Genomic DNA, 24,867 nt, shown 5'->3' on the forward strand with positions numbered 1-24,867 from the left:
AGCTATGGTTCACAGGGTCACAAAGAGTCAGACACGACCGAAGCGACTTAGCAGGCACACACAGACTCTCTTTAAGGCCTGGGGCTACAGAGACAAGATCTTAAAACAATCCTGATAAAACAAATATTCAGTCAGTCAGCTCTGAGGGCCTACAAGGTGTGGTGCCCAGAGGGCGAAAGAACAAGATAAGCCCAAAGGGCCTCAGAACACAGGAACAGAAAGCAGCAGACCCTTCCTGCCTTTCCCTCCAAGTTGCAACTGGTGCAGAATATTTGAGCCCTCCTGGGCAGCATGGCTTGTCCATTTTTGTCTAAAGGTATCTGTCCTGTTCTTCGTCCCCATATAAGGAAAGTACATATACCTCATCCAATCAGCAAAGGACTTGCAAGCTGTCTAGCCCATCCTTTTGTTCCCTGGTTATAAAAACAGGCAAATGACCCATATTCCCTGTCGTGCTCCCTTGAGCTGACCCGCTGTTCCAACAGTGTCTCCCACTCTGATAAATTCTATTCTCCTCTTGTTCTGCCTCCTGTCTGAAAATTCTTTTCCAACCCACCCAGGGACCATGACACAAGGTTTGAGTCTTGTGAGGACTCCTCCAGGCAGGACTCCCTGATTGCCTCCTTGCTTCCCCAGGCTCACAGGAGCTCGTCTTTCCTGTACTTCTGCCTGTGCAGCTTGTGTCAGGGAATATGCCTCGCAGTGCCTCTTATTGGGCCTGGACGGGCCTGCCTCAGCCTCCCTTTCTATCTTACAGCTGGGAATGGAGCCACCATACTCCCTTTCTTCACCCGGGACACGGCTGTATTCACCTGGCTTGCCCCCACGTTTCATTCTGATCGCTACTGACATGTCACCTTCTCCGAGAAGCCTTCCAGGACCATCTTTGTCCCCTCACTCTGCCTTATTTTGCTCCCAGCTCATCTTTTACATATTCATTTGTTTAGCTACTTACAGTCTGTTTTCTTTAGTTGAAAGTTACCTCCGTGGCTGCAGGGACATAGCTGTACCTTCTACTTTCCATTTCACAGATTGAAAAAAAAAAAAAAGACACATCAAGTCTCCTCCGCAAAGCAGGTTTCATGGTTCGAGGACTATTTATTGAGTGAATGCGTCCGGGGTGGCAAGTGGCGGGGAGTGCGCCACACCGCCCCCTGGTGGCGAGTGGGAAACGCGCACCGCGGAAGTACCCTGCAGGGTGTCCAATTTCCTACAGACGTTCAGGCCCTCTGTTATTACCCATGTACTAATGCTAGGACGTAACTCCATTTCACGTTAAACACAAAGTGTTGTTTGCGATTATGTTTTGAACTTTCAAATTTTCCTTTTAAAATGCTTTAAAACGTTGCTTCAACTGAGGCATGACTTCCGTACTTTTGTAAGGCTCACAAATCCCACACATGAAACTCCATGTAAGTACACCCTGCCCAGGGTCCGAGATGGGGGATGCAAGACACAGACATTACCCCTAGGAGCTTCCCTCAGACCCCCTCTAGTCACTGTTCCCCCGGGGGAGCCATTACCCTGAATGCTAACAGCAGAGATTAGTGTTGCCTTTTCCAGAACTTCAGACACACGGCACCATGCAGTATGCGCCCATTGTGTCTGTCTGGCTCCTGTCACTCGGCTTCATGTTTGTGCCATTCACCATGTTGCTGTGCATCGTTAGAGGCCGTTTGTTTTCTGTTTCCCTTTTGACTGAGCCTCGCTGGCACGTGGGATCTCAGTTCCCTGGCCAGGGATTGAACCCACACCCCCTGCGTTGGAAGCGCAGAGCCTTAACCACTGGACCACCGGGGATGTCCCCGTTTTCATTTTTGTACAGTATTCCTTGGTGGGAAAACACCACAGTGTGACTATCCACTTCGCTGACAGGCATTTGAGTTGCTTCCTGTTTGGGGTTGGGTTAGTCTGCTTAGGGCTGCCATAAGAAAGTAGCGCAGACTGGATGGCCAAAACAACAGACACTTGTTTTTTCAGAGTTCTGGAGGCTGGATGTCTGAGATCAAGGTCTCGGTGGGGTTGGTTTCTTCTGAGGCCTCTCTCGGTTGGTGGAGGGCCACTTTCTGTGGGTTTCAGTGGTCTTCTGTGTGTGTGTTTTGACCTCCTGTCATTCATTTTTTTAGCCCCAGCACAGGGCTTGTGGGATCTTAGATCCCCTACCAGGTATTGAACCCACGCTCCCTGTGTTGGACGTGCCGAGTCTTAACCACTGGATAGTTGGGAAGTTCCCCTGATCACGTCTTCTCATAAGAACACCAGTCATCCTAGACTAGAGTATATTCTAATGACCTCATATTCACGTAATTACCTTGGCAAAGGGCATCTGTCTCAATGAGGTTACACTCTAGGGTCCTCAGGTGGGGGTTAAGATTTCAAGATATACATTTTCAAGTGATACAACCCAGCCCCTAAGAGGGGCTTTATTATGTTAAAGCTGCTGTGAACATCCTGATCCATGGCAGACCTTTTGGGGCGCACATGTGTGAGGTGCATGCGCGCTCAGTCGCTTCAGTCGTGTCCGACTCTTGCGACCCCATGGACTGTAGCCCACCAGGCTCCTCTGTCCATGGGATTCTCCAGGCAAGAATAATGGAGTGGGATGTCCTCCTTGATCCCAGGCTAGATCAGGTGCTCCTCAAGGCTGACCCTGCCAAGGAGGGCTTCCTTGCTTCCTTTTTTTGTAAATTATTTATTTATTTGGCTGCACTGAGTCTTAGCTGGGGCACGTGGGATCTTCCATCTTAGTTGCAGCATGCGGGATCTAGTTCCCTGACCAGGGATCGAACCCGGTCCCCTTGCACTGGGAGTCTTAGCCACCGGACCACCAGGGAAGTCCCAAAGGAGGGCTTCCTTGGAGGAGGTAACATCTGAGCTGAGCTCTGAAGGATGAAGACTTAACCAGAGGAAGAGGCTGTGAAGTGTGTTCCAAGCAAGAGGAACGGCTTGTGTCCAAGGCCCAGATGAGGGAGAGCATGTTATTTTCAAGGGGCTGAAAGTATTGTTCTGCATGGCTAGAGGAGGGTTTCTCAGCGTTGGTTTATTGACTTTCTGGGCTGGAAAAGTCTCTGTTGTGGGGGCTGTTCTGTTCATTGGAGGATGTTCTGCAGGTTCCTGGCGTCGACCCAATAGATGCTAGGGGGACCCTCTCCCTAATCTTCCCTAATCCAAGATGATCTGGGCTCCACCTCCTTGCTCTGACCACATCGGCAAAGCCCCTTTATTCCAAACAAGGTCACAGTCTGGGGTTTTAGTTGTTATAACCAAAAATGTCTCCAGACATTGTCAAATGTCACCTGGGGGGCAAAATTGTCCCTGCTGAGAACCAGGAGGTGAGACCGTGGAGGGTGAGGATGGCAGAAAGGGAAAGAGGTGGCACGAGAGGTCAGCAGAGGGCTGGGCACCCTCAAGTGTGCTCTTTCCGCCGGAGGGACTCTCTGGAGGATGGACCACATGGAGGCTGGCCGGGCCTGGGGACTGGGTTCAAATTCTGACCCTGCCACTGCAATGACTGGATTGTAGCCTCAAGATAGGTCCACTTGAAACTTCAAAACATGACCTTACTGGACTTCCCTGGTGGCACAGTATATGAGAATCCATCTGCCAATGCGAGGGACACAGGTTCAATCCCTGGTCCGGGAAGATCCCACAAGAGGAAGAGCAACTAATCCCATGCACCACAACTACTGAAGCCCGTGCACCTAGAGCCTGTGCTCTGCAAACAAGAAAAGCCACCACGATGAGAAGCCTGTGCACTGCAACTAGAGAGCAGCCCCCACTCACCTAGAGAGAAGCCCGCACACAGCAACGAAGACCCCGTGCAGTCAAAAATAACAAAAAATAAATACATTAAAAAAAATGTGAACTTATTGGGAATAAGGGTTTGTAGTGAAAGTCAGGAACTCAAGCTGAGGTCATTCAGGATTAGGGTGGGGCCTGAATCCAATGACTGGTGTCCTTATAAGAGACAGACAAGGAGAAGATACAGAGAAATCCAGAGAGGAAGGCCTGGTGAAGGCTGAAGTGGAGACTGGAGTGATGTGTCTGTAAGCCAAGGGGAAGACTTGCCGGCGGCCTCCAGAGGCTGGGACAGAAGCAGGGCTTCCAGAAGGAAGCATCTCTACTGACGCCCTGATTTCAGACCTCTGGCCGCCAGAACTGGGAAAGAATGTATGTCTGCTATTTGAAGTCACACTGTTTGTGGTCATTTGTTATCCGACACCAACCCAGCCGCTCAGCAGCTGTGACACAGTGGATGGAGAAGCCTCACTGAGCCTGTCTTCTCTTTCTGTAAAATGGGTATAAACAAGGCACCCACCTTTTAGGACTGTGACGCAGATGAAAAGAGAGTATCCTTTTAATCGATAAGTTAGCAAACATTTGTGACATGTTCATAGACCATCAGCTGGCCTGTTATGTGGTCAGTGGTATTACATGTAACAGAAATATAATCGAACCCAGGTCTCCTGCATTGAGAGTGTGGAGTCTTAGCCCCTGAACCACCAGGGAAGTTCCTGGTCACAGTGCTAAGTGCCTCTTGCCCCTATCAAACAACACAGGTGTATTATTTTACCGTTCTGGGAGTCAGAGATGCAAAATCAATTTCACTGGGCCAAAATCAAGGTGTCGGCCAGACTACACTCCACTCGAGGCTTGAGGAGAGAATCAGCTCACTGACCATTTCCAGCTGCTGTTCCAGCTGCGGTCTGTGCCTTCTCTGACTTCTGGATCCTTCCTCCCTCTTCAGTACGAGCAGTGAAGCATCTTGCTTTATTGGCACGTGGCCTTCTTCCTTGTCAGATCTCCCTGTGCTTCCCTCTCTCTTCTTTGGAAAATGTAATTAATTTCTTGGTCACCCCCTGTGGCATGTGGGATCTAGTTCCCTGACCAAGGATTGAACCTGGGCCTCCTCCACTGGAAGTGTGGACTCTGAGCCACTGGACCACCAGGGGAGATCCTGCTTCCTTCTTATAAGGACCCTTGTGATTGGCATCGGGTCCACCCCGATGGTGGATGGTGCAGGCTTATCTCTCCATCTCAGGGTTCTTGACTTGATCATATCAGCAAAGTCCCTTTTGCCACATAAACATAACATTCTCAGGCTGCAGGGATCAGAAGGGTATCCTTGGAAACCGCTATTTAGCCTACGAGATCCTTGGTGGCTCAGTGGTAAAGAATCCGCCTGCAGGGCAGGAGACATAGGTTTGATCCCTGGGTTGGAAAGATCCCTTGGAGGAGGAAATGGCAACCCGCTCCAGTATTCTTGCCTGGGAGATCCCATGGACGGAGGAGCCCGTTGGGCTCCAGTCCATGGGGTTGCAGTCGGACACGACTTGGCAACTCATAGAGTACTACTGTTCAGCCTACGACACCCCCCGCCTGGTGGCCCACCGGGGTAGCCCGGCGGGGATCTGAACCTAGACAACCTGGTCTCAGAGCCAAGATATCCCTTGCTCTCCTCACTGTCTCTCCGGGGTCAGGCAGCCCCAGGTTCACATTCCAGGTGGGCCACTGAACAGCTCGATGGCTGGGGGCCAGCACCATCAGCTGAGTCATCGTGTCTAAAATGTGAGTGAACACACGGCTCCATATAAAAGCGATAAACAGGGGCCTACTGTAGTCAGTATCCTGTAATAACCTATAATGGGGAAGAGTCTGGAAAAGGACTCGTATGTATAAGCACTTATGCTAGGCTGCTTCAGTCGTGTCCAACTCTGTGCGACCCCATGGGCTGCAGCCCAGCAGGCTCCTGTGTTCAGAAGGGAAGGTTGCCATTCACTTCTCCAAGGAATCTTCCTGACCCAGGGATCGAACCTGGGTCTCCTGCATTGCAGGTGGATTCTTTACCATCTGAGTCACCAGGGACACCCACTTTATAATATATCAACATATATACACAAACTGAATCACTTTGCTCACCTGAAGCTAACACAACATTGTACATCAACTATACTTCAATTAAAAATTAAAAAAAAAAATAGACACGTCTCTAATGGTCCAGTGGTTAAGACTCTGAGCTTCTATAGCAGGGAGTGTGGGTTCGATCCCTGGCTATGGAGCTCAGATCCCACAACCCCCAGCAGTGCAGTCAAAAGAAATAAAACTAAATAAAAAATTTTTTTAATAAAAATATAAAATGGGAGTGAGAATACTCACCTCTTTGGCTGGGAGGAGCAAAGGGATTAAGACCACATGGGGCCTGAACCCGTGGCTTTGCTCCAGGCAGGGACCCAGGCTCTGGTAGCTTAGCGGACCTTTGAGTTCTTACTGGGCCTCTGTGCTCTCCTTTGCAAAGTGGAGATGATAAAGAACTCCCTTCGTTGCTCAGAGTTCTGATGAAGATGCTGAATGTCCCAAGGAGGGATTCTCAAGGTCTGGCTCACTCTTCCATCTCATCTTCTCATCCCCAGTAGACATACCAAAAGTGCTCAGTTTCCTTTTTAAAAAATAATTCATTTTTGGCTGTGCTGGGTCTTCATTGCTGCGTGGGCTTTTCTTCAGTTGTGGGGAGCAGGGGCTGCTCTCTAGTTGTGGGGAGCGGGGGCTGCTCTCTAGTTGTGGAGCGCGGGCTTCTCATTGCAGTGGCTTCTCTTGTTGCGGAGCACGGGCTCTAGGGCGCGTGGGCTTCAGTAGTCATGGTTCATGGGCTTAGTTGCTCCTAGGCGTGTGGGATCTTCCGGGATCAGGGATCGAACCTGTGTGTCTGGCATTGGCAGGCGAATTCGTTATCACGGAGCCACCAGGGAAGCCTGAAATTTCACTTTTTAATGAGAGAGAGAGTGGCCACTCAAACTACACTGAGACAGACTCTTTGGCTATGATATTGGCAAAGATCAAAGAGTGGGAATAGCCTTGTTCGTGAGGCTGCCGGGGGACTATGCGCTCCTGTCCTGCCTGGAAAAGTGGAAGTGAGTACTAGGTCTTTCCTGAGCGGCCACCATCAGAGATGGCTCTCCTGTGAAACGGAGGAAGTGCAAGCCTTTGGGTCCCTCCATTTCCACAGGTTCTCCCAACACCCTGGGAGGTGCCCTTGCATTCTTGTACATTTTTTTTTAAGGCTGTGGGATTTTATTTCACCGACTAGGGATCGAACTCTGGCCCCAGCAGCGAAAGCACCAAGCCCTAACCACTGGACAACCAGGGAATTCCCTACTCTTTTTTTTTCCAGAAGGGTTTCCAACTTCGTATAAACTTCAGGCTCTGCATACCCTGGGTCCACCTCTCCTCATTTTTTTTTCCCCCGGAAAATAAAAATGGGAATTAACCTCTGATTCAGCAATCTGCCTTCCTAGAAGCCAAAAGAATGGTTTCCATTTATTGAGAACTTAGAATATTTCAGGCCAAGCACTGGGTGTCGATTAATTCATGAATCAATTGAATTCTGTACAACAAACAGTAGGATGGTGTTATGATCTCCGTTTACAGATGGAGAAGATGAAGGCCAGAGAAGTTTCCTTTGCATGTTGCCCAAGATCACACAGTTGCTAAGTGACAGAGCCAGGATTCAAAGCCAGATCTTCTGGCTTCAGAGTCAACAGCCTAATCATGACATTAGGAGTCCTTTTTTGAGCAAGATCACAGATCATGTACTCATCAAGCTATGTGCCTACAGAAATTCAATGCCGCATTGTTGGCAATGTCCCCAGTTGGAAACAACTGGAACATCCGCGAGACCAGTTGGACTAAATTATGGCTCATCTGTAGGACAGAATTTCACATGGCAGTTTAAAAGGGGGTCAACCAACTTGGAACCTTACAACCAAGTGACATCCAGAGCCCGTGGTACGGTGCAGAGCCTCAGACAGGAAGCGGAAGCTGAAAAGGAAGGAGATTATGTGGGTATCTGGGAGCGAAGCATGCCAGGCAAAAGAGCAGCATGTTGAAGTAGAGTGTGGTTGACAGGTTCAGGGGACAAAGTGGCCAGGATGCTGGGCCCAAGACAGCAGGAGGACCTGAGCTACAGAAGTGGTTCAGTGGTAAAGAGTCCACCTGAAGGAGATGGAGATGAAGAGTCCACCTGAGTTCGATCCCTGGGTAGGGAATATCCCCTGGAGGAAGGCACAGCAACTTACTCCAGTATTCTTGCCTGGAGAATCCCCATGGACAGAGGGCTACAGTCTGTGGGGTCGCAAAAGAGTTGGACACGACTTAGCAACTGAGCACACATGAACATGCTCCAATATAAAATAAAAAGCAAAAAAAAAAAAAATAAATAAAAAAAAAATAAAAGGGGGTCAACCATCCACAGCTAACTTCAAGGTACAGAATTTCAGTGCATATGTTTTGTTTCATAAACAAGGAAGAAAATAATAGTACTAGCCAAGATTCAGTCAGGGACTTCCCTGGCGGTCCAGTGGTTAGGACTCCTCGATCTCACTGCCAAGGGTTGGGTTCAGTTCCTGGTCAGAGACCTAAATTCCGCCCCGCCACACCCCCCAAATCACTCATTCATTAAACAAATAGGTTTTGAGAGACTCTCATGTATGAAGCGCTGTTGGAGGTACTGGGGACATAACACAGACAATATAGTCAAGAAAAAAGTCAGTAAAGAGTCAATCCTACAGGAAATTCAACCTTCAGTATTCACTGGAAGGACTGATCCTGATGCTGAAGCTCCAATTCTTTGGCCACCTGACCTGAGGAACTGACTCACTGGAAAAAAACCCTGATGCTGGGAAAGATTGAAGGCAGAAGGAGAAGAAGGTGACAGAGGATGAGATGGTTGGATGGCATCACTGCTTCAATGGACATGAGTTTCAGCGAACTCCAGGAGATAGCGAAGGACAGGGAAACCTGGGGTGCTGCAGTCCATGGGGTTGCAGAGTCAGACATGACTTAGAGACTGAACAACAGAGAAGAAAGTGAAACATGGTAGTTTAGGGGGAGAACTGTAAGATGGAGAAATAAAATTGAAAGAGAAAAGGATGAGAGGTTTTCAGTTTCAAATTTTCAAACGAGCGGTTTCAAGGAGGACCTCTAAGAAGAGATGACAATTGAATACACAACTGAAGCAGGTGACGCAGCGGTTTTGGTTAGGTATTTGAAAAATTTTTATTTATCTATTTATTTTTTGTGGCTGTGCCTCGAGGCTTGTGGGATCTTAGTTCCTGATCAGAGATTGAACGTGGGCCCCAGCAGTGAAAGCACCCAGTCCTACCCACTGGCCCACCAAGGAATTCTTGGGGAATTTTAAGAATTAAACTGGATGTGTAGAGAAGGTCTCTGAAAGGCTGTTAATGATAACCATATAGGGGCAGTGGATTGCCACGTACATTCCCTTTCCATGTTTTAAACCACAAACTAATCAGCAATCTCAGGAAATATGGTCTGCCCACTTACAACCGTCATTACCTCCTGTAAGGATGTTCCATAGCATTTATCATCACTTGTAGCAATAGGTAAATTATGTCTAAGCTTTGTTTAATGTTTGTAACCCTCTTGACTCTGTAGCCAAACCCTGAAGATCCTCCTCTGAGCATCTTCCAGTTCCCTAGAATGCACCAAGTTCACTCACCACAGGGCCTTTGCACAGGCTGTGTCCCCTGCCTGTAGCCACCCCCTCTCACGCTATCCTCGTCTCACTCTTAAGACATCCCCCACAGTTCTGTTTTGTGTCATTTCACATGTACTTGTGCCTTCCCTCATGAGTCCAGGGATGGGGTCTGCCTTGTTCTATCACCTTAATCCCCACTTCCCTATCCCCCCAGTACAGAGCTGGCACTCAATGCTGATTCAGAGGATGAAGAAGAGATTCTTTCCGTTGAAAACTGTGAGCTCCTATAATTAACTGTAAGGTTTCACTGGCAGGAGGGTGGGGGAACCCCAGCCCACTCCCCAGCATAAGCTGGCAGGTCAGGCTTCGAGGAGTCAGTCCAGCGCCTGGCACCTACTTATAGGAACCAAGAAAGAGGAGACGCAAGTAGAGGCCAGAAAAAGGATGGTGTTTCCTTTCTCTGGAAGGAGGTCATTCAGCTAGAAGACAGTAGAACAAGCTTGCAGAACACACTGTGCACTTGCTCAACCCACTCCCGCCTCCACCCGGGGAGAGGGGTGGGTGGACGGGGTGTTGGGGTGGGGAGCGCCGCGCCTTTAAGGCTCCCGGAAACAAGCCTGCAAAGCCGGAAGTAACCCGCTTTAGTTCCCCTCTTCACGTGGTGCAGGCAGGAAGTGACGCGCGTGGCCCGGGAGCTGCAGACGCGGAGGCCGACGGAGCCGGAGTCGCGGACGCCGCGGGGTCTCCGGGACAGGTGACCGGGGGAGGGGGCCGGGAGCGCGCCCGGAGAGGGCGGGGCCTGACGCCCCACGTGGGGAGGAGCGGGCGCTGGCGGGTAGCCCGCCGCCCGCGGGGGCGGGGTCAGAGTACTCCGCGGGGGGCGGGGACTGGACGCCCACATGGGAAGCTAGAAGGGTGCTGAGGGGGCGGGCCGTCGGCGGGGCAGGGCCTGGGTGGGCCGGGCTCCGGACGCGTCCGGAGCTTTGGTGGGCAGCTGGGGCGGGCCCGAAAAAAGTTATGCTGGGGGCGGGGCCAAATAGTACCCGGCGGACTAGGGGCGGGGCCGGAAAGTTTCGCGTGTCCTGGAAGTGGGTCCAGGAAATCAGGGGCGGGGCCAGGGGCTGACCCGAGGGTGAGGGCGGGGCCAAGCGCCGGTAGGGCGGAGCCAAAAAGTTTCTCAGGAACCGGGCCGCTGAGCCAGAATTTAGGGGCGCCGGGGACGGGGCCAGATACTGACGTGACGGGGGCGGAGCCAGGGGGCGTGACCAGAGGCTGGGCTTAGCAAATCGGAGGCGGGGCCAGAGTGTGGGCTGGCGAGCCGGGGGCGGGACCGGTGCCAGAAGGTGAGGAGGAGGGGGCCGGTTTACACTGCTGCCTGGGGCTCCTGTGGGCGGGGTCAGGAAGTTGGCCGGGGCGGTCGGACGCCGGAAGGGGGTGGGATTAGTGACGCGTATGTGGGCGGGGTCGGAGGTTTGGCGGGAAAGGCGGGGCCGGAAAGTTTGCCTGTCTTCGGGGCGGGGCTGTGGCGTTCGGGACCGGGTGAAGACTGAAACTTTTCCCTAGAAAGCCGCGTGGGGGCGGGGCAGTTTTGTCTGCGCCTGGGCGGGGAGGGTATTCACCCGGGAGGCCGAACCAGACCCGGGAAGCCTCGCCAGGAGGTCCTGGGTCTGTTGGAGGAATCTTCTGGGGGGTGCTGGGGGGGCGGGGCTTTAATATCCTTGAGGGTAGGGGCAGCGAATAGGAATGGGGGTCCGACTAATTTTTGAATGTAGGGTTATAACACGTCGCTGAAGTTCCTGGGGAAGAGTCAGGTGTAGACTGTTAAGCGGGATGTGAGCAGCACCAGGTTGGGCACAGCGAGTCAGGCTTTCTTGCGGCAGGTCGTGGGAGAGGCTCTTCCTAAGGCTCTCTTGGGGTAGAGGCCTGGGTTTTAAACTTCCAACACAGAGGTGTGGAGACTGAACTAGGATTTTCGTTTTGAAGGGAGCAGTGTGGGATGTTTCCCTAAGGGTGGGGCAGGCCCAGGACTTTCCCAGGGTTTGTGTGACTACATTGTTTACATAGGAAATGGATGGGTCCAAAACCTTCTGGAGAGGACTGAGTCTAAACTTTTCCTGGTAAGGGGTGGGCTAGAAGAGGGGCTTCAAGAAGAGGGGCTGGGAGTGAGGGCGAGAATTCCCTTGGAGTGAAGGGTGTGTGTGTGTGTGTTTCCCTTGGAATGAAGGGTGTGTTTCCCTTGGAATGAAGGGTGTGTGTGTGTCCCTTGGAGTGAAGAGGGTGTGTGTGTGTGTGTGTGTTCCTTGGAGTGAAGGGGGTTTGTGTGTGTGTGAGGGCAACAGTTCTCTTGGAGTGAAGGGTGTGTGTGTGCATTTGAGGAGCCCCCAGTCTGGGAGAGGAAGAGACTGAGCCATTGACCTTAGTCCTTTTGTTCTCTCTGCCCTCAGGAGCCCCCAGTGCTGTGTCCAGATTCTGCAGGGGAGGTTTGCTGGGACCCAGGGCCCACCCTGCCAGTGGAATGGTGAGAAGAAAAGTAGGGTCTCTGAGACCTGAGCCTTGGGGCAGGGGGCTTGGGAGAAGAGGTTCCCGACTCGCAGACCCTGGGGCGGGTGAAGGTTTTCAGCCTCTTATCTGCCCGCCCTCTCAGTCAGCCACACTGGATCTGAAATCGAAGGAGGAGAAGGATGCTGAGTTGGACAAGAGGATCGAGGCTCTTCGGCGGAAGAATGAGGCCCTCATCCGGCGCTACCAGGTGCCCTAGCCCCGCCCTGGGAGACCCCATCCCCTCTCCTCCCCGCAGTGAGTTTCCCTCACCTCTCCCTTCCTTAAAACCTTTTCATGACTCCTCATCACTGTCAGGGTAAAAGCTGAGGGGCTTAGCCTGGGATTCCTCCTTTCATTCCATCATTCGTTTGTTCGTTCACAAATATTCACCAGGGCCCATTGCTCAGTGGCACTGTGGCGGCAGCGGGGATGGAGGGGCCCCGGGTCTGCCTTTCCGGGCCTCACAGGCCAGTAGGGGCCCAGCCATGGCTTCAGTCTGTGATGAGCCAGAGTGAGCCACGCTGGGATGGAGGAGGGAAGGGTTCTGTGAGAGCCCAGGTGGGGCTCTTCACCCAGCCTGGGGGATATTAAGGAGGACTTCCTGGATAAGGGGATTCTGAGACCCGAAAGGTGAGTAGATGTTAGCCAGTCTTTTATTTTTTGGCTACACAGCATGTCTTGTGGGGGGTCTTAGTTTCCAGACTAGGGACTTAACCCAGGCCCATGGAAGCGGAGCATGGAGTCCTAACCATTAGACCACCAGGGAAGTCCCAGCTAGTCGAAAAGGAGAGCAGAACACACATCACACACAGGGGACAGTCTGTGTGAAAACTTGGGGCTTAAAGTTGGAGGGTCAGTTGGAGGATATTGACCTGGAGAGACCAGCTGGGGACCGGCCACGCAGGGCCCAGAAGGCCATAAGGCTACGAGTTTGGACTTTTTCCTAAGGACACTGGGGAGCCATCGAGGGCTTTGAGTGGAAGTGGGGCCAGGTCAGAATAGATATGTAGGAAGACTCCTTTGGTTGCTCTGTGGTGGTAGATGGGAGGAGAGGACACTCGAGACAAGGAGGAAACTGGGGCAGGGACTTTGGCGGGGGGTGAGGGGTGGGGGGGGGTGTATGGAGAGGAGGTGCTTGGCCTGGGGCAGGGCTGTTGGGAGGGACTCAGTGACGGATGGGCGGTGGCAGGAGGTGAGGAGAGGGTCCAGGATGAGGCCCAGGTGCCCGTCACAGGTGACAGAGTAGGTGGTGGGGCTGTCCCTGAGATAGGAGGAGGAGTAGGTTTCATTTATTCATTCTTCATGCATTCATTCACTTAAAAAAAAAAAAAAAGGATATTGAGCCTCTGTTGTGTGCCAGGCAGTGTTCCAGGTTTGGGGTATACATCAGTGAACAAAACAGACAGATATCCGTGACGTGGAGTAGATTCTGTTATGGGGAGGAGCCAGATAAGAAGCAAAATAGACATAATGTCATGTTGTGAAGGGGGTGGGGTGGCGGGGTGGGGGCGTGTGGAGAATGGCAGGTGAGCTGGTCAGGGAAGGCCTTCCTGAGAAGGGAACTTTTGAGCAGAGACCTGCAGGAGGTGAGGGACTGGAGACTGTATGGAGGAGGGGCATTCCTGGCAGAGGGAACAGCAGGTGCAAAGGCCCTAAGGCAGGTTTGAACCTGCTATGTTCCAGGCACAGTGCGAGGATCACAGTGAGGGAGAGGAGAGGAGTGGGAGATGAGGATGAGATGGTAATGAGACCACACCCTGTGGAGCCCCATTGGCTATGGGGGAGCCTTTGACTCTGGCTCAGAGGGTCTGAGCAGGGGAACAGCCTGGGGCGGTTAGAGGGAAGAAGTGACCAGCTTTCTTGTGTAGAGCTCCAGACAGAGGTCTGCGCTGGGGCAGACTTGGAGATATTCAGGGGACTGTCGAAATCTGGCTGGTACACAGGACCCCTGATACCCGCTATCTCTGATCTCCTAGGAGATTGAGGAGGACCGGAAAAAAGCTGAACTGGAGGGAGTAGCAGTGACAGCTCCCCGGAAGGGCCGCTCAGTTGAGAAGGAGAATGTGGCGGTGGAAATGGTGAGCTCCACTCCAGGGTGGGAACTCATGAGGACTGGGAGGGGGTGAGAGTTGAGACCTAAGAGCTTTCTCAGCTGCCCCAGGCCTATGGGGGCCTCCATCCTGGCAGCCACCGTCTGGGCCTGGGGTGTCCTGGTCTTCCTGCCTCAGTGACTGTCCTTTCCCCCCCTCTCCCCTTTCCAGGAGAGGAACCTGGGTCCCTCCCGGAGGTCTCCAGGGACCCCTCGGCCTTCAGGGGTCAGCAAGGGAGGCCGGATCCCTCCTCAGCACGGAGGCCGGGCAGGCATGGGCCGGACATCCCGCAGCTGGGAAGACAGTCCCAGGGAGCAGCCTCGGGGAGGTGCTGGGGGCCGCGGCCGGAGGGGTCGGGGCAGGGGGTCCCCTCATCTCTCTGGAGGTGGCGATGCCTCGACTGCTGACCGCAAATCCAAGGTAGGAGCCGAGAGGGGGCTGAAGTCTGCCTGAAGTCCGTTGGGAGGCTCAATGTTGTCCTGTTGCTCTTTCTGTTTCTGCTCTCAAATGGATTTTCTCCTTCATCCGTCTTTCACTGTCTCTCTCTTTTTTGGACCCTCGCTCCGGCTCTTTTTCACCCCTTCCCTTTCTTCCTCTCTCCCCCAGATCAGCGCTGTGGGTGCTCTCCCTGTCTCTCTCTCTGACTCCTGTTTTGCGCTCTGTTGGGTGCTTGTGGCATCTGCCTGCCCTTCCCTTTGTCTCTTTCTGGTGCTATCTGGTCGGGTCTGCCCAGTGCGCATGCGCCCGTGCTTTCGTCATTAGTGTGCGCGTGTGCACATGTTCTCGCTCTCTGTCATTGCCTGAATTAGTTGGTAGGGAGTGGTGAGGTTCTTACCGTAGCTGATCTCAGCACCCCACGACACAGATTAGCAGAGTGGGAAAGTTGCCCAGCCTGGTGGCTTAGGGGACAACTTTCTATGAGTTCCCTGTCCTTGGGCAGTTCACTTTCCCTCTAGGAGATTCCAGGTTCTCACTCTTAAACGGGAATGAAAATCAGGGTTTTCATAAGCATCGTGTGACATCAGGCATAGAAACCCTCAGATTAAGCGCTCAATGTATGTTTCTTATTAAGGATGTTTAGAAAGAACCCAAAGTGCCATGGCATTAATCAAATGGAAGTTTATTTCTCTCTCGTATGCTGAGTCTTGGAAATGCAAATGTTCCCAGCATCTTGGGCACCTGCTCATCTAAAATTCTGTCACCCGGGGGCGGGGGGGGGGGGGGATATTGTTACCTAGGAAAGGGAGGAGAATGAATCGTGGGGGTCACCTGGCCATCTGTCAAGTTTTTACTGTGGCAGCCATCGCAGGGGTCCCCAACCCCTCTCCCAGGCTCAGCATTTTGCCAGAAGGATTAACAACTGAGATTTATTACAGGGAAAGAGTACAGAGCAAAATCAGTAAAGGGACAGGGCCCATGAGCCAGAGCCTGGAGGATACCAGGCGCTAGCTTTCTAGAGTCCATGTCCAGTGGAGACACAAATTGTTGTTTAGTCACTAAGATGTGTCCGACTCTGCATCCCCGTGGGCTGTAGCCGGCCAGGCTCCTCTGTCCATGGGATTTTCCAGGCAAGAATACTGGAGTGGGTTGCCATTTCCTACTCCAGGGGATCTTCCCCACCCAGGGATCAAACCTGTGTCTCCTGTATTGATAGGCGGATTCTTCACCACTGAGCTACCAGGGAAGCCCAGAGACACGTAGGCTGCACTTAATTGTTCTTCATTGACAACATATGTCAAAGTTCATCTACTGGGGACTCGTTAGAGAGCTAGTGCCCAGGCTTCTTATCCGAGGCAGGTCACATAGGTCCCCTCTGCCTACAGTACACAGCCAGATTCCAGACCCTAGAAGGAAATTGGGTGTTTATCATACACTATAATGCAGAAAAAGTCTAGGCACGTGGAGCTCCGCTTACTGGTTAACTGTTGACAGGACGTGCAGAGAGCCAGTGTCCAGGTGCCAGCCAGAGGCTGCCTTGCATAACAGGTCTAAGGAGAGAGCCTTAGATGGTGACAAACGCTCGGATTGAGTGGCTCTTTCTGAGGCTCTGTCTCTCTCTCTCTCTCTCCTCTCCTCCCCGCAACAAGGAGTGGGAGGAGCGGCGGAAGCAGAACATTGAGAAGATGAACGAGGAGATGGAGAAGATTGCAGAGTATGAGCGCAACCAGCGGGTCAGTGCCACGGGTGCCCCCTGGCGGCGGGGCGGAGCCGCCGGGTCGGGGGAGTGCTCCAACACCCCCACCCGCAACTAACTCCACATGCCCGCAGGAAGGTGTGTTGGAGCCCAACCCAGTGCGGAACTTCCTGGACGATCCCCGGCGACGCAGTGGGCCCCTAGAGGAGCCTGAGCGGGACCGCCGGGAAGGCAGCCGCCGGCACGGGCGCAACTGGGGGGGCCCTGACTTCGAGCGGGTGCGCTACGGCCTTGAGCAGGAGCGGCAGGTGGGTGCGGGCGGCCTGGCCACGACTACCGCCCAGCGGCCAGTCTCTGGGTTCCGCGGGGAGGGATGTGTGTCGAGCGCCGGGCACGGAGCAGGGAGAGGCTGCAGCTCTACCGCTCAGGCTTCCCTCCAGTTGCTGTTTGCGCCAGAGCCATACTGCTTTCTGTTTGTAGCTTTATGATGTATGTGGGTGTGACTTTCCTCCTTACTAACGTTACTGATGTTTACTGGGTACCTGCCCGGGGCTAGCTGCTGTTTTAGGTGGTGGGGCTAAATCAGTGGCCATGTAATAAGATGTCAGATAATGCTGAATGTTGGGAAGATGGCTGCAGCCCAGCCAGGTGAGGGGAAGGAGAATAGAGAAAGGTCTGGGGTGGCCTCTCTGAGGTGGCATGTGAGCAGATACGGCTTTCGTCTCCACCCTGTCACCTCCTCCTGTGACCTTGAGCCAGGGGCTCTGCCTAGGAGCTTTGGAGGCCTCAGGGAGGGGGTGCAGCGGGGAGAGAGGTGGGCGGAGCCCTGATTGCCCATCTGTTGGGGGCAGGGCCGCCGGGCCGGCCTGGGCGGCACCGGGGACATGACGCTCTCCATGACGGGCCGAGAGCGGTCCGAGTACCTGCGCTGGAAGCAGGAGCGGGAGAAGATTGACCAGGAGCGTCTGCAGAGGCACCGCAAGCCCACGGGCCAGTGGCGGCGGGAGTGGGATGCTGAGAAGACTGATGGCATGTGAGTCTCCGCCCTGCCCGCCCCTGTGGGGCTCCTCGACCTTGGCTCTGACTTCTGACTCCTTGGCCTCTCTCGGGTTTCTCATCCTGTGTATCGGTTAGCAGGAGCTAGGTAACACTGCATAACCACCACCAAGTCTCAGGGGCACAGAAAAGCGTTTCTTTTTCCTTTTTTTTTTAAACAACAAAAGCATTTTGTATTGGGGTATAGCCAGTATAACAACAAATGTGGTAATTTCAGGTGATCAGCAAAAGGCCTCAGCCATACTTTTTTTACAACCATTTATTTATTTATGTATTGGCTGCGTCGGGACTTGGTTACGGTGTGCGGACTCTTCATTGTGACCCGCAGGCTCCAGGGTGCCTGGGCTCAGTTCTTGTGGCGTGCAGGCTTAGTTGCTCCAAGGCTTGTAGATCCTAATCTTAGTTGCCCGACCAGGGATTGAACCCAAATCCTCTGCCCTGGAAGGTGGATTCTTAACCACTGGATGGCCAGGGAGGTCCAGAAACATTTCTTTCTCTCGTGTTTACGGGTCTTCTAACTTGGGCTGATCCAGGTTGGACTGGAAGCTGTGGGTCCCGCTGGGGTTGAACTCACTTCCACCCGGTATGTGTGCATTCTGGGGTTTGCGCTGAGGGAAGGGGCTACTGGAGGAAGCACTGGCCATAGTGTTGGCAGATGTGCAGGAGGGACAGTGACACACATTCTCATTCTGTTAGCCAGCAGACCCCACCTTGCTGCGGCAGGAAGTTAAACTCTGCCCACTCTTGTGGGTAGTACTGCAGCGGCTCTGTGGCCAAGGGTGCGGATGTGAGTTCTCATGCAAGGAGGGCATGAAGAATTACAGCGATGACCCCTTGGCATCCACCCTTCATCCCTCTAACCTGTGTCCGCCACCTACCCAAGCACCTTATCCCTGTGGCATTATTCTTCTCAGGTCTGACTCTGTCGCCTTTTGGGTCCCAGAAACATCCCATTAGTCAAACTTAAAGCGAAGGCATCATCCACAGGAGGGCTAACTGCCATAGCAAAGGTGGAGAAGATTCTGGAAGAGCTGCTGAACAGGAGTCTTAAGATGGACAGCTGTCGTTTTTACATCATCCTCTATCCTTTGCCACAGCGCTGGCTAAAGAAAGAGGATCTTGTCTGTGTGCCTGGAGGTCGGAGCATTTATTTTTGGATTGTGAGCTAAGCCTTTGCCAGCATGAGAAACATTTTGCACAGATACTGTAGCTGATCTTTCTAAGGGGGGAGGCAGGTGAGCTTTTGCGGAGATGTTCTTAGGCTTAAGACTGAGAAAGTAATTATTTTCCTCTTTCGTCCCCACAGCAGCCTGCAGCAAGTCTCACGTTTGCATTGAATAGAGCAGATTGTGCAGTGAATAGAGCTAATGTCAGACGCTGAAGAATAATGAAGCAGAGTGTGGAGAGGGTTGGAGGCTACTGTTTTAGACCTAAATAATGTATGTAATTGGGCTTCCCAGGCGGCTAGTGGTAAAGAACCCGCCTGTCAATGCAGGAGACGTAAGAGATGAAGATTCAGTCCCTGGGTCAGGAAGATCCCTTGGAGGAGGGCATGGCAACCCACTCCAGTATTCTTGCCTGGAGAATCCCATGGACAGAGAAGCCTGGTGGGCTACAGTCTATAGGGTCACAGAGTTGGACATGACTGAAGCAACTTAGCATGCAACACAATGTATGTAATAATACGTGATTGGAAAGTTTAGGAAGGCCTCTGAGTTGAGGCCTGAAGGAGGTAATGGAGCGGGCCCCGGAGAGATCGGAGAAAGCAAGCCCCAGGAGTAGCACGTGCAAAGGCCATGAGGCAGGAACTCTTATCTGGTAGGAGAACTTGCTAAGCTCGGGAGGTGAGAGAGAGTGGTGGGAGATGCGGCTGGACAGGAAGCTGGGGGTGTTGTACTCACATTTTGCTGAGGTGGGGAATTGCTGTCAAACACTGATCATTTTCTTTCTGCGTTTGTACCGCCGTGTCACATTTGCCTCTTGTCTTTCACCTGACCCTGTGCTTTAATCACTGACACTCCCCCATTCGGGTTGAGGACCTTGCCATCTGTGATCTTGATTTCTAACTGTGGCCCACACCTCCCCCGACGACTCTTCCCGCCCTACCTGTTCTCTCTATGCCACCAGCTGCCTGCTCACCCCTTTCTCTCTCCCCAGGTTCAAGGATGGCCCAGCTGTGGCCCTAGAACCATCCCACCGCTATGGTGAGTGGGAGTTCTTGGGTGGGGTGAGGCAGCTGGCTGGGACGGGGTATTGGGGCAGGGTGGGATAGGGGTGGCTTGTACCGTGTCCTCCACCCCCGACTTCCCCTGGGTTTTGTTGCAGATGACCAGGCTTGGGCCCGGCCCCCCAAGCCACCCACTTTCAGGGAGTTCCTGTCCCAGCACAGAACTGAGGTCAGCCGCAGAAAGAAGAAGAGCAGCCGACCCCAGCCTAAGGCAGCCTCCCGTGCCTATAGGTGGGGGCCCCCTTCCCCTTGCACGTTCACAGCCCAGCGGGACTGTGTGGCTTTACCCCTGGTGGTTTTCTGGCTTGTGTGTTTGGGGGATGTTTCTGTCCTTTCTTTCCCTATCTGTCTCTCAGGCACTTGTCTCCCTGTGGGTCAGGCACTTGGTTTTGGGGGTGTTGGGGCCTGGCTGTTGCTTTACCCTCATCTGTCCCCTCCACCCCTCCCACCCATCTCTTCTGCCCACCTGGCCCCTCTCTACCTGGCCACCTCCGACACCCGGGACACATGCCCTGTTTCCTCCTTGGTGCTCTAGCCTGCCGGCTCCTTGTCTGGAAATCCCGAAGACCCGCTCTCTCCACCTGTTGAATTTTGCAGCTCTGTGTCTGGGGAGGAGCCTGAGGTGGGAAGCCCCTTCCTCCTGTCCATCTGGGCTTTATTCCTTTCCTCTGTCCCCTCCAGTGACCACGATGACCGCTGGGAGACGAAGGAGGCCGTGTCCGCAGCTCCCGAGCCCCCGCAACCTGCTCCCCCCAAGGAGGCGCCCACGCAGGTAGGGCAGGCTGTCCGCTCCTGGCAGGCAGCACGGCGTGGGGGTGCTTGGGGCATGCAGCCTATCCCTGACCTGCCTTGTGTTCCTCACAGCTGCCTGAGACCCCGGCCCCTGCCCATCGGCCTCCTGAGGATGAGGGCGAGGAGGGCGAAGGCGATGAGGGCGAGGAGGGCTTGGATGAGGGGGATGATGGGGAGGATGAGGAGTGGGAAGACGTGAGTGAGGATGATGAGGAGATAGAGGAAGAAGAGGGGGCTGATGATGAGGAAGAAGAGCCAGCTGGAGATCACCAACCCGAGGAGGCTGAGCCCAGCGGGAGCCCCACCAGGGAACACGGTGACAAAGAGCCCGCCAGGCCGGAAGAGCCCCTGCCGCTCCCCCAGGCCCCTGCCACGCCTTCCAGCCCCTTCTCGCCCCCCGGGGGCCATCAGCCTGTGTCCGACTGGGGTGAAGAGATGGAGCTGAATTCTCCCCGGACTGCCCACCCAGCAGATGCTGTCTCTCCGGGTGAGGCCTGGCCGTTTGAAAATGCATGAAGCTGGCTGCTTGTGTGTGTGCTCAAGGGGTGCATGGGGGCCCCTCAGGACCCAGGGACCATCTGTGCCCTGGTGGCTAGGGAGGACGGTCCATGCCTGTCTCTAGAAGGCCCACCCCCAGATCCTGCCCTGCCCTGAGCCATTCAGAGCGCCCTCCCCAATAAAGAGATCACTTCCTCAAATGACACTTCCCACGTGTGTCCTTAAACCTCCTCTCACTCCCTCAGAGCCTTCTGTCTTGGGGGTGGGGGGGGGAAGGTATTTGGAGGAGAATGGGCTTGACTGGGCCTCCCCCTTCCCCAGGAGGTGACCAGCCAGCCCCTGCCTCCTTGGAGAGTGGGCCCAGCGCCCCAGGAACCCAGAAAGCTGAAGAGGAGGGGTCTGAGGCAGCTCCAGGTTGGGGGAGTGGCTGGGGTGGTGGAGGTGGCCTTCCTTCCGCTTCCTCTTGGGTTGAGGGGAGGACGGTTTGGGGGCAGTAGAATGGAGTGGATACGTCTCCATTATAGGTGTGGGGTAGCTGCCGGTCCGGGGATGGGGTAAGGGGGTGGGGCTAGGCTGTTGGGTGGGAACGAATCCAGGGTCAAGGGGGTGGAGCTACAGGGAGGACTTCCCAGAGGCGATTGGGGGTGAGGGGGTGGAGCCAGGGTGGGATTAGGAGGTAGAGGGCTACCCCAGGGGTTATGTAATCTAGAAACAAGGGGGTGGGTTAAATTGATAGGGAGGAGCTTAGAGCAGGATTTGAAATACAAATCGGTCAAAAATAAAGAACCGGGGAGGAGTAATGGATCTAGCCGTGGGCGTGATTACAATTTTGAGGTGTAAATTAGTAAATGGGGTAAATTAGAATAGAAATACATAAAATATCGGGGTAAAAACTGGCGTCTAGCGGACCTGGAGCAACAGGCGAACCCAGTCTCCACCTCCGCCAGGCGGAAGCCGGGTTGTGGACCTCCGACCTCCCCAAGGAGTAGGAATTAGGACTTGGGGGCATAGCCAAGGAAGGTCTGGTTAGGACTCAGGAGGTGAGCAAGGGAAGTGGAGGTAGATCCTGTAGGGCAGGCTTCCTAGAGGTTGGCTTATGTCCGTGGGGTGAGGCTGGGATGGGAGAGGACAGAGGTTAGGATGGGGGCTGAGGTCGGGGTACCCGGAGAGCTTTGTCTTTGGGTCACGTGACTGCGATCTCGCTGTATCAAATTATGTATTCGATTGTAAACAGGGTTCTGTTGCGGGGTTGGGGGTGTGTGTCTGCGTAGATCCTCTCCGAAGATTAAAGGAGCCTGAGACTCGTAAACCGCTTAACGCAGGGTGGGTGGCAGCCAGGCTTGGTGGGGTGGAGAGGCGGGGCTAGGGTGTCCCGGGGCCGGCGGTGGGGGGCGGGGTTACTGTTGCCCTCAGATGACCGCCCGTTCTCTTCGCAGAGGCAGACCCCGAGGGCCAAGAGACGGCAGAGATCGCCGACTTCCAGAGGGTGCGTTTCTGCAAAGTGGTGGCGGCCGCTTCACCACCGGGGGCCGCCCGCTGACCGCGCCCGCCGACTGCGGCCTCCGCGCTCTGCACTAACCTTCCGCCGCCTCGCTCCTCTGCCCTCTGCTTCCGCCACTCCAGCCAGGAGAGGGTTAAATGTAAGGGCGGGGGGAGGAGCCAGGGATAGTGAACCGGGTGGGGCCAGGGCAATAGTCCAGTCTCACAAATAGGGGGCGCAGTGACACCAGGGTGGCTGAGACACCCACTAGTTACCCACCTTCGGAGGCCATGGGGGTGTAGGTGCCAGTTCCCCGGGCCATTTTCCGCCTCCAGGAGCTTATATCTGGGGCATGGCTTAATAACCGGTGACTCTTGAAGGACCTGATTTCCCCGGCCGCCAGCCTGGTCCCTATTAAACGCAGTGCTTCCGCTAACCTTTGAACTGTGTTTCTGGCAGGGGCAGGCTGGGTTGCTGTGCTTGGCGGGCTTGTCCGTGGCGGCAGAGGCGGGAGGAAGGGGCTCGCTCTTCCTTCACCCCCCTGATACATCTTCCCTCCCCCCCCCCACAGGCCTCCCCGAATTCCTGAAGACGCTGCTGGGAGGGGACTGACGCTTCCCCGCCTTGATGGGGAGGGGGCGGCAGGAGGGGTTTAGTCTGGATCTCCGAGCTGTGCTCTATCCTCCCTGGAGCCCGCTTTGGACCCCATGGTTTTAGTGAGGGAGAAATTGAGGGTGGTGGGGGAGGAGATGGGGAGGGGGCGTGACTGGGGTGTGGGGCGGAGCTGGAGCTTCGGGGTCTGAGTTTAGACCTGAAGACACAAAATATGGAAGGAAGGAAGAGGCGCGTCCAACGAAGGGCGTGGTTAGGATGTTTGGGGCCCGCATTGTAATGGAGTTAAAAACAAGGAAAGGTGTTAGGAAGTGAGGTGGAACCACAGCGCGTATTTAGATGGGAATCCCTAACGCCGGTGTTGGGCGCAGCCAGCGGCAGAGAGCTTGGTTTAGAATGGGGTGCTCAAACTAGTGGAGTGAGGAGGAGAAAAGAAGCGGAATCTGGATTGAAGGCAGATGAGGGTAGGGGGAGAAGACGGTGGAATCGAATGCTAAAGGTAAATTACAACTGGGACAGGACTTAAAAGGCCTGAGCTTGGCAAGGGAGCGGCGGAGCTAGATGCAGGGGAGAAGTCTGAGTTCCGAAAGGGGATGGGTAGGGCGCGGGGAGGAGGAGAGAAGAAGAGAGCGGAGGTTAGCTCCGGGGCGGGGCATAACACCGAAGCCTGGTTGGAGTCGGCTGGGCAGAGACCAACATTTGAGAAAAAGCGAGGTATTGCATGCTTGGGGCGGGGTGAGAACGCTGTGGTTAAGCCTTAGCTTGCTAGTGTTTGGCGGGAGGCTGAGGAGGGGGCGGGCCTAGAGCGCGGAAGAGGCCCGCCCATTCGGGGGGCGTGCCCACGCTGGCGGGGGCGTGGTAGGGCGGGGGAGAGTTAGAACCCGGAGGAGGCCCGCCTACGCGGGGCCGTGGCCACGCTGGCGGGGGCGGGATTGGACGCGGAGAGTTAAGCGCGGAGGCGGTCCTCCGGAGGGGGCGGGCCGAGGGGGCGGGGCCTGTGCGGGCTGTGGCTCCGGGCCGAGTGGGCTGCGGGGATGCGGGGCACGAGCTGCGTGGGCGGCGGCGGCGAGAGCCCGGGTGGCGCAGGGCTGAGCGAGGGCCCGCGGGGCCGTTGGCTGCGCCTAGCCCCGGTCTGCGCCTACTTTCTTTGCGTCTCGTTGGCTGCCGTGCTGCTCGCTGTCTACTACGGTCTCATTTGGGTTCCCACGCGGCCCCCTGCAGCCCCAGCCGGCCCGCCGCCCAGCGCGCAGTCCTCTCCGTGCGGCGCCCGCGCGGGTGCGCTGCCTGCCCCGGCGCCCGCCGCCGCCTCGGTCTCTTGCCTCCTGGGAGCCCCTGGCGGGCCGAGACCCCAGCTCGAGCTGCCGCGCAGCCGCCGCCGCCGCCGCCGCCACAGTGACCCCAGCCGCCGCCGCCCGAGCCGCCAGACGCTGGGGAAGACGCCGGAGGCCGCGGCGGGGCGAGGACCCGGGTAACCTTCCTTTTCACCCAAGATGGACCGCCACCTTTCGAGAGCCCGGCGCCCTCCGCGGATGCGGCGGTCCCGAATTGGTGTCTGGCTCCCTCTTCATGACATCGTCTAGCATCTGCGGAGTCGTCATCCTGAAGAATGGGGGGCGAAGGGGAGCCGGCTCTGGTCCTCGCTCCTTGCAGCTCCTCCGCCGTCAGGCCGGGTCCTTCACCAGGCAGACCCCATACTGGTCACTGCCTCCTGCTCCTCCCGCCGTAGGGTTCTCTGCACGGAGCCCTCAGCCGGCCCCTCTCCTCCCTCCCTGAATCTCCGTGTGCATCTATCCACCTGCAATAAACTCCAGCCCCAGCTGCCTCGTGCTGTGTTTGTCGTGTTGTCTGCAGAGGGGCCCCCCTCTCAAGTTTGTGAAGGCAAGCCCTTCCTGGCATCTGGGCATCGCCTCTCACCCTGGCTGGGCTGTGTGCGTTCTCCCCTTC

The 24,867-nt window shown here is 54.9% G+C and overlaps 2 protein-coding genes across 6 annotated transcripts; both read left to right on the top strand.

Moving 5' to 3' along the window:
• The first annotated feature begins 10,154 nt into the window (after positions 1-10,154).
• CCDC9 (coiled-coil domain containing 9) lies at positions 10,155-24,744 on the top strand. Of its 5 annotated transcripts, XR_006340617.1 has the most exons (16): positions 10,155-10,247; positions 11,938-12,011; positions 12,138-12,242; positions 14,011-14,112; positions 14,296-14,544; positions 16,212-16,295; positions 16,393-16,566; positions 17,110-17,291; positions 19,472-19,518; positions 19,640-19,772; positions 20,223-20,313; positions 20,406-20,820; positions 21,153-21,245; positions 22,268-22,317; positions 22,883-23,637; positions 24,145-24,744. XR_006340617.1 is itself a non-coding variant. In XM_043899611.1 (15 exons), the coding sequence occupies exons 2-15, from the start codon at positions 12,009-12,011 to the stop codon at positions 22,898-22,900; spliced, it is 1,746 nt and encodes a 581-aa protein (XP_043755546.1). In that variant the 5' UTR covers positions 10,699-10,836; positions 11,938-12,008; the 3' UTR covers positions 22,901-23,209. The 5 variants fall into 5 exon arrangements, 4 of the variants coding, with proteins under 4 accessions (XP_043755548.1, XP_043755546.1, XP_043755545.1 ...); XM_043899611.1 differs by lacking the exons at positions 10,155-10,247; positions 24,145-24,744 and adding an exon at positions 10,699-10,836 and having other exon boundaries at positions 22,883-23,209; XM_043899610.1 differs by lacking the exons at positions 10,155-10,247; positions 24,145-24,744 and adding an exon at positions 11,037-11,158 and having other exon boundaries at positions 22,883-23,209.
• Positions 23,796-24,744, top strand: INAFM1 (InaF motif containing 1). Its single transcript, XM_043899615.1, has one exon. It carries the CDS (start codon positions 23,958-23,960, stop codon positions 24,393-24,395), a length of 438 nt encoding a protein of 145 aa, XP_043755550.1. The 5' UTR covers positions 23,796-23,957; the 3' UTR covers positions 24,396-24,744.
• Positions 24,745-24,867: the final 123 nt, after the last annotated feature.

This window comes from Cervus elaphus, chromosome 4 (assembly GCF_910594005.1).
Source record: "Cervus elaphus chromosome 4, mCerEla1.1, whole genome shotgun sequence".
Taxonomy (NCBI): Eukaryota; Metazoa; Chordata; class Mammalia; order Artiodactyla; family Cervidae; genus Cervus; species Cervus elaphus.

What these genes read in the sequence shown, in the direction of transcription:
- CCDC9 (XM_043899611.1), top strand. An exon ending in CCCTCATCCGGCGCTACCAG is followed by an intron (nt 12,243 to 14,010) that starts GTGCCCTAGCCC and finishes CTGATCTCCTAG; the next exon opens with GAGATTGAGGAGGACCGGAA. An exon ending in AGAATGTGGCGGTGGAAATG is followed by an intron (nt 14,113 to 14,295) that starts GTGAGCTCCACT and finishes TCCCCTTTCCAG; the next exon opens with GAGAGGAACCTGGGTCCCTC.
- INAFM1 (XM_043899615.1), top strand. Translation starts at nt 23,958, where the DNA reads ATGCGGGGCACGAGCTGCGTGGGCGGCGGCGGCGAGAGCCCGGGTGGC.